The 8,648-nt window shown below is 46.6% G+C and overlaps 1 protein-coding gene across 1 annotated transcript; it reads right to left on the bottom strand.

Moving 5' to 3' along the window:
- Positions 1 to 3,857: 3,857 nt before the first annotated feature.
- On the bottom strand, positions 3,858 to 7,734 carry SUPT4H1 (SPT4 homolog, DSIF elongation factor subunit). The gene is made up of 5 exons (XM_016123102.2): positions 7,510 to 7,734; positions 6,899 to 7,005; positions 5,671 to 5,726; positions 5,376 to 5,429; positions 3,858 to 4,968 (listed from the first exon to the last, which is right to left on the bottom strand). The coding sequence occupies exons 1-5, from the start codon at positions 7,576 to 7,578 to the stop codon at positions 4,901 to 4,903; spliced, it is 354 nt and encodes a 117-aa protein (XP_015978588.1). The 5' UTR covers positions 7,579 to 7,734; the 3' UTR covers positions 3,858 to 4,900.
- Positions 7,735 to 8,648: the final 914 nt, after the last annotated feature.

The following is an 8,648-nucleotide window of genomic DNA, read 5'->3' as shown; positions in this document are numbered from 1 at the left end:
GGCGTCTGAAGTTGTCCCTTGCCTTCCCTCCTGTTCTCTCTGTAGCTCAGTTTGGAGGAAGGAGAGTACACAGGCAGGAAGTAGCATATAGGAGTTTTTGAAATGGGCCTGCCAGTTCCCTGACTTCTTTCAGCCCCAGGCCTCCCTCTGCTGTGGGATGGACCTGCAAGGAAAACTTGGGCTTCACATCCCCTACCCATGACCCCATGATGCCTGCCCTCCACTCTGGCGGAGAGGGGGCATGTTGAGAATGGGAGTGCCAGGGTCTAGAGGGGAGATATTTTCTATTGTATTTCTCAGAGGATCTGGCATCTTGGTGCCAGCAGCAGGGGCAAAGTTTTCTCTGCACTCAGTTCCTGCTTCCTGGGATCTTAAAGCAAAGAGAAATACCAGCATCTGTAGGCAAAAGGCATTGAGCCAGGCAGTGTGGGATATACAAAGTAGCAGGAACCCCCTCTTGAGGTCAGGCTGACCACTGTCTCTAGGACTGTCTTCTCACCCTTAAAGTGAAGGGCCGGCCTAAGTAAGTCATGATTCTCCCAGCCCTCGCATGATCTGCATGATCTGCCTTCCCTCCTTCTGCAGCCCCACCACTCCGCACCTCACCCTCCACTGGTGAAGTTCTCCAAGCCCAAGGCCCAGGCAGGCAGCCATGTGCTTTCTTCCTCAGTCTAAGCCTTACTGCCTCACACTACAGCAATTTTTACCAAGCATGGCTGTCTGTTCCAGCTCAAATAAGACTGGAAGGGTGACAGCCACACATAAGAGGCAGAAGTGACAGCTGACAGGCGGACGTGAATCCAAGAGGCAGAAAGTAATCAGTCCCATAACCACTTCACGGCATGATACAAAAATGAAGGTTTATAAGAATGAGTTTGAGCCAAGTAGAGGCTAAATCACATCCATAATCTAGTATCCAAATAGCGAGAAAGTATATATTAAAAAAAATACAAAAAAAAAAAAAAACCTATGCTGTAAAAAAATGAGAGAACAGAGATTAAAATAAAAAGCCATGGTGCTTGAAGGAAAATGTTTCAGTTTTGATATATTTATATATGATTCGTGTATTGGAACATCTATTGAACAATAATGCTGGAGAAATAAGTCTTGCCACACCCAGGACTTATCTAGAAGTGGAGAACTTTGGATCACGACAATCCATCAGCTACACTTAGTTGTTTATAGCTCTCAAATTGCTGTCACCTGAATTAATGTATTTGATTCTCAGAACTATCCTAGGACTGAGACTGCCAACTGCATCTTTAAGTGAACTTTTATATAAAGTATAACATATGAACAGAACAGTGAACAAATCATGAGTACATAATTCAAACTTTCAGAAAGTGAACCAACCTATGTAATCAGATCAAGAGACTATAATCAGCATCTTAGAAGCCCCTGATGCCCTCTTCCACCCCCACCTTTCACAGGTAACCACTACTCTGCCACTTAACACCAGTGTTTTGCCAACTGCATTGTATAGAAAGGAAACTTTGTTTTAGAGAAGTAAAGGGACTAAGAAAAGTCATGGCTGGTGGGTGGTGAAGGCGGCAGGGCTGCGAGGCAGGGACAATGCCCCCACGTTAGATAGGCGTATTTTCATCGTGAGTTTCAGTGTTCCAGCGGAGAGTGAAGGTGCCACAAGTGGGCTGCAGATGGAGGGAGGTGGTGAGTAGAGAAAAGCAGGAGCAGTTAGGGGGCCTGTGGCACAGGCCAGCCGACACCTAGGAGCTGCTGGAGTGGAACACAAGATGCGGCCGGAAGAGAACTGGAGGACTGGACCAGTTTCCCAGGGCTCAGCACAGGGATCCTTGAGTAAGACCCGAGGTTCTCTTCCTCAGGCCATTTCTCCACACTGCCTCCCTATCTTTGGCTAATTTTAGACTTGGGGGCTAGAGATGTAGGTGGTAGGGGTAGGGTAATTGGGGGTGCTCAACGAATGTGTAGGGACGTGTGTGATTTTCACTCAACAAGCTAATGCCTCACGCTGGTTCTGTGGAATACTCACAAAAGGAGCAAACCTGCTGCATTTGGGGATAACAGAGTCGGAAAGGGCAGGGTGTGGGCTATGTAATTTTGGAGCTAAGGCTCCACTACTTGATTATAACCAAAGTCACTTTAACTGTTTGAGCCTCAGTCTCTTCGGCACTGCATAAGGATAACTGTGACACAGGCTTTGGAGAGGATCAAATGAGATAATGGACATGAAAGCCCTTTGTCAACTGTTAAATGCTATTTAAATGAAAGATTTTCTGATACTAAACCTGAATCAGACTTTTCAGACAAGTAAGATGTTATTAGTCTGTTCTTAAACATTACCTCTTATATGCACGCACAGATCAGGTGTCAGGAAGGGACTTGAGTAAATAGCAAGTTGGATAGACAGGTTGGGAGTAGGTAGTGGCCATGCCCAGAGGGGTAAGGCTTCAGTCCCCAAACTTGAAGAGCCCAGCAGCATGAGTTTAGGCTCTCACTAGCCCATCCTTAGGAAAAAGATGGGGAAACTGCTCCCCTCCAAGACCAGAATGTTCTGACCCTTGTTCTATCAGCTACTGATCCCTGCTGTGGACTGGAGGCTTCATTCAGCAATGCACTGCCCCTTAGGCCATTTTTGGGAGACACTCTAACCTCACAGCCTGTGGTGGGTAGGGAGTGAATACAGAATAAGCAGGCAAGGGGAAGGCAGCCTGGTCACTATTGTTTCTAGTCTGACTTGAGTCTGTCCTTGTTGAACAGAAGCAGAGTCTTGCCTTTCTGAAGAAGCCAAACTAGATCAAGATACCAAAACCCTGGGCAGATGTGGGACCTCAGCACTTAGAATGGCACCGAAACTTTGACAGGCACATGCACAGGGCACAGCAGTTCTAAAACTTAAAACCTCTTCTACACAGCACTGCTCACTCCCAGGGAGCCTTGAACAATCAACTCCCTGTTTTGCTTCTTTGGGCTCCCAGCAGAGGATGGGACTTCAGAACTCTATTTCCAATCTGGGCTGCTAAGTGGCACCATAGGCAGGCTCAAGGTCCAGGAAGAATTAAGTGAATTCAGAAGGCCAGAGCCTGCTTGGCGCATTGAATCTGTGAAATCCGGTCACTGCAACTGGCCACCCCTCCCCCACAGCCACCCATGCCTTTCGCTTCCTGAAAGGCCGACAGTTAAGGTCCCAGCTCAGTGGGGCTGAAGCAGCCTGAGTGTGGTTATTTGTGCACAGCTCCTCTCGCCTCCCCTCCCCTCCCCAGAACTGTTTCCATTCTCACCATGCAGCCACGTCCGGGTCAGGCACACAGGATGACAACTGGGGATTTCCAAGGGACTTTCTGAGAAAGCCAGTGAAAGTTGGGTGTTGGCTACACAGGCCTAGGCGCTCTTGCTGAAACCCACTTCTTCCCTCTGGGATTAAGCTCTAGCCAGGTGTAAGCTGCTTCCCGATTGAAATTGTAGAAACCACCACCACTGGGGCTCTTTCGGTTTGCTGGGCTGGGAAAACCCTTGAAAAACTCAAGGGTTGGAACTGGAGTTAACAGATCATTCCTTCAGAACTTGAAGGCATCTGAGAAAATGGTTCTGGTTTGAGGACCTGTGAGTGGAGTCGTGAGCAGCCTGGGCCCATGGACAAGGAAGGGGAAGAGGGGTGGTCCCTGGAGAGTCAGCATCTCTCCCACCTTCCCACACTCTCCAGGCCATTTGCATCGAGACACTGACTCACTAGCAACACCAGGTGGCTAAGAGACACAAAGCCCTAGTGCAGGCACCTCTGCTAATGTCAGAGCTCAACCTGCAGTGGTGATTCTGGGCATTTCCCATTACTTTGACTATGTGCATGTTTTATATTGAATGACTAACAAAAGGAGAGCAAATGAATTTTACCTTTTATAAAAATTGTTACGGATTTTTCACATTGTTTCCTTTTTATAACAATCCTGAGGCATAGGGCAGAGTGTAATCATTCTTTTTATAGAGAACAAGAAACATGGAAATCAAAATGGAAATACTAAGAGGATTTTTGTGTGTGTGGAAATTAACAAACTGAGAATTTATAGTAAGTTTTTCATTCCAAAACAGATAACTTACCTTGGTCAGTAACATGACATCACTTAGGACTCCCTGCTAGGCCAGAAAAGGAGGGACCCACTACCTATGGTGGCACAAACTAGCCGACCAAGAAAGACCCAGCAGCCACTTGAGGGTCTCCAGTTAGGGGAATGAGGTGGAATGTGGGTAACCGGGGGAGGGGAAAGGTCATAAGTGCCACTGGCTGGCCTAAGGTAAAGGAAGAGCAGTCAAAACGGACAAGGAAGGAAAAATAAAAGTATTAAACATGGTCAAAGAATATTAAGAAGTCTCAGGATTTCAAGAGACAGCTGCTGTGCCTGGTCTAGAGGACAGAGGGTGGCAACTGCTGGACATTAGGACTACCAGGATGATAAGGTTGCCTAGAGTCAAGAAAGCGGACCTTCCAATGAGACCCAAGGGAACATACTAGCAACCCTGGAGGCTCAAGAGACAGGTAACAGGGAGCAGAATGGCCTCTGGGAAGTTGCTTATAGAGCGAGTTCTTACTATGACCAGCTAAAAAAAAGGAGGCAAGATATGTCAGGAGATACGTTTACTGGCATTTGACACCTGAGTCCTGCCCATGGGAAATGGGGCAAGCCCAGGGCTGTGGGTAGGAAAACCAGCATCCTAGTCCCCACTTAATTCAGACTCTATTAATCCACCAACTCGAACCACTCCCACCCCACTAATAGTCCAAAGAAAGTAAAATGGCCCAGGGACACGCTGTGCTGTTCTCTCAACATTCTGCTGAGTTTCAGAACTGGAAGGTGAGTTCTGTCCATTTGGTTTCACAATAATAAATAAGCAGAGGTGGAGGCAAAGACACTGGCAGCCACGCATCTTGCTAGGTCTTTATAGCTGTGTCTCTGGATTTGTAGGCCACTCCTCGACTTTTCAGCTCTCGCACGATTCCTATAGCAGAAAAAGAAAACAGCTCTGTGCAGGAAGGTCTCTCAGCTACCATTTTAGAGAAGGGGGGACTCTAAACAAACTGGAGTTCATAGACTGCTCATCAGATAGTCCTGAGTAATTGGCTTGTTACCCTGAAGATCTAGGCGAGTGTTTGGCAATGACTTGGTAGGAATGAGAAGAAAAAGAGAGACACATTGTAGTTGTTATAAGGAAGGGTTTTAAAGCCAAAATGACTCGGTTCAAATTCTGGCTCCAAACTTACTAGCTGGGTGACTTTGGGCAAGTTATTTAACCCCTGTGCCTGGGACCCTCATAGAGTTGAGAGGACTGGCATTAATACACATAAAGGACTTCCACAGAGCTTGGCGCAGTAAATAAACATTGGCTGTTATTATGACTGTTATTACCTTGAGGAAGGCGACCAGTGACTGATACCGCATACACGCCGGGCTTAAAGTTACCTGAAAGAAAAAAGATTGCAGTGAAAGTGAATTAAAAGTAAAGACCAAATGGAGGCTTTAAGCTAAGAAGAAAAGAAATGCTACAAAAGCAATCACTTATGGCTACAAATGTTAAATGACAGGACCCAGAACACTTTCCTTGTCTTTCCTACAACCCCATCTGTCTTACTGAGGCCACTTCCCCACTGGACAGCAACACCACCACAACTAGGCCAGGATAAGCAGAAAGGGAGTTACTTACTGACTCGCTGCCACTTGGAAACCCAGCTGTCCTCTGGACTCATCATTGCAATAATTCTAGGAAGAAAAAATAAACAGTCAGCCCAAGCCTTGCCTACTATGGATAAGACGACTAAGGGAACTGCCCTCTTTACTATTTTCATCTAGCACAAAGTTTTGGTAGAGGAAACCCAAGACTGATGGGTTTAAAATTGACTGCCTTAACACTGTACTCCTGAAACTCTGATTAGGTTGGTTATTAAGTTTTGGTTTGGTGACATGGCTTAGCAAGAGTGACTCCATTTTGGTCTGTTATTTTTAAACAGTGCTAAAAAATGAAGAGACTAAAATACTGAGTGTGCACATGCATGTGTAGAAAGTAAAGGTTCTACAACTTTTTTGCTCAATCCTTTATTCTTCCATAAAAGAAATCAAAGAAGGAATAGAGTTGGCACGCCTTCAAGGAACTTTAGCAAATACTGGGTTTCAACCCAGTTTGTGTGTAAACCCTAACTAGCCTAGAGGCTAAAAGAAACAACAGTTCTTCTTAAAAGAATACTGCCCTCTGGCTCCTACCTTGGAGAAAGAAAATTGAGACTTGACTACTTACGTTTATCTCATTTCCTCTTCTCCCTAATGAACAACCTCAATAAGGGAAAACTTTTCAAACAGGGCTCCTCAGAGCTATCTAAATGCATCGCTTTGGAGCTGTAATTCACCATTATTGTACCTTTCCTTCTTTTCTTTTTCAAAAAAGATCTTCCTGCAATCAACAAACATTTACTAAACATCCATAACCTCCTTCCAGACCCCGTGCCAGGTCCTGGTGCACAAGATAAACAGCCCCTACCATCACCAATGAGCTGATGGTCTAGTGAATAACTGTCTAGCAGAAATATAATGAAAGCTACACAACTTATTTTAACTTTTCTCATAACCATGCTTAATTTTACCTAATATATCCAAAATACCATCATTTCGAGATATAATACAAAAAATATTAAGCTATTTTACATTACTTTTTCTTGTGCTGTCTTTGAAATTCAATGTATATTTTACTTAAAGCATATCTCACTTTGGATTAGCCGCATTTCAAGTGTTCAATGCCACAAGTGGCTAATGACCACTGTACTGGACAGCTTAAGACCAATCAGGATTATGGTCTCAAAAGCCTGCCCCACATTTACTTGGTGTTGTAGGGTACGGTGAGGGTAAAGTAGAAGTGAATGAGGAACTCTAAAGGGGCTTACCCATCAAAGGAAGAGCTGGTGCAGTCATATACCATCTCTCGGTTACCCTTCATTTGAAGGTATGCATCACAATTGTCACAACCGTCATATTCGAACTGGTCTATAGTCTGCGAGAGAAATTTTTTTGAAAGGAGAGAAGTGAACATGAACAAGGCCAAAAAGAAAAAGCAGCTTTCTCCATACTTCTACCTGGTCCAGTAGAAGGCTCCCTACATTGACTGTCTCATCAGGTTCGCCACTCACCACTCCCACAACCCCATCCTTACACTCCTTCCTCTCTTGTTCACAACTGCGTTTTATCTATTCCTTTCCTTAGCCTTCTCAGAGGCTGGCACCCTCTCCAACTACTCCCTCAGCTGAAGAGTCCCACCCTTCTCTGACTCCCAGTGTGCTTTGGCTGTAACAGAATTTCGCTGAACGTCTGTTAAGGGTCATACTTGGGCTAAGAGCTAAGCATTCAAAGGCACGTAACACCTCCTGTGCCCAACACTGCAAGCTCTGTTCCTACCGACGTAAACAATGGCGTCCTGCATCTTCCCCGCATCCCGTTCCACCTTCCTTCCTCCGGGTTGATTCCCCATCGCTCCTACAACCAGGTTCCCGATGCATACCTTGACCAGCGAACACAGCAAACAAGCCCGCAGATGCCGCAGATCCTTCGGCACCGTCTCCAAAGCCATGGTCTCCGACAGAACAGCAGCGAACTTCGCCACGGATCCCTCATCCGCAGACTATAAACAGCAAATTACCCAGAATGCTCACCACTTCCGATGCCCCAGACTTCCGCTTCCAGTGTGGGAGGCCGCGGTCTCCGTCTCTCCCCCCGCCTCAAGAGATGGTTTCTCCCGCCTGAAGGCGGGGCTGGCCGGGAGTCACCTGGGCGGGCGCGCGCCCCGCCACCTGGGCTGGCGCGAGGGCGAGGCCCGAGCGGCCGTTGGGAATTGTGGGCGGGCCCCGTGGGGGAGGGGCGGTGCGGCGCGGCCGGCGCCTGCGCGGGAGCACGCCACGCCGCGGGCCATTTGATCTAGGCCGCTGGCACCAGGCCGGCTGCTGGTCCCCTTAGGAGGGTTCGGGATGATAGCCGAGATTCTTTTCTGTCCTCCTATTTTTAAAAGTTCAGGGCCTTAGAGAGTCCACTGTCTCCCTCTCGATTATCTCTGCAGAGACGAAAAGAAACCCAGGGACAGCCTCTCCTTCCTAACTGCGAGAGCATTATAGGGTGTCCATTTGCTGTCCACAGGAATGCTGGCCTGAGAGCAGACAGCAGGGCGGAAAAAATGCATATTTAATTATTTTTAAAAACTCTTTACGTACGTTTCCTCGTTCCAGCTGATAATTTATGCTTTATGTAGCTTTTAGCATTTAGACATTTTCTTTACTTCAGAACATCTGTAGGGGATTAAGTGTCCTTTAATTTATTATTTTTTTCATTTTACCCTGTACGAAGCTAAATGCCTTTCTCTGTGGTTCAAAACTGGGCACCAGACCACCACCACCCCTACCAAACGTTTTCCGGAGCAGAAGGGGAATATACTTTTATGAGGAGGAGAGCAAAGGCCTCTCCAGGCCCTGTGGAATTCTTCACACCAACACAGCACCAGCTCTCTTGACCCACAATTGTCCCATGCGTAGGCAGAGCACAGTCATTTGTGTTTATCTGATTGGAGCTTTGGGGTATAAATAGTTTAAGGCCCTGCTGTTCTGTCCTCTCAACCAGACCACCTAACTGAAACAGCCTTTTCAAGGTAGG

Source organism: Rousettus aegyptiacus, unplaced genomic scaffold, assembly GCF_014176215.1.
Source record: "Rousettus aegyptiacus isolate mRouAeg1 unplaced genomic scaffold, mRouAeg1.p scaffold_m13_p_6, whole genome shotgun sequence".
Classification (NCBI taxonomy): domain Eukaryota; kingdom Metazoa; phylum Chordata; class Mammalia; order Chiroptera; family Pteropodidae; genus Rousettus; species Rousettus aegyptiacus.
The sequence above is the reverse complement of the archived record's forward strand: the minus strand, read 5'-3'. Positions and strand labels throughout refer to the sequence as shown.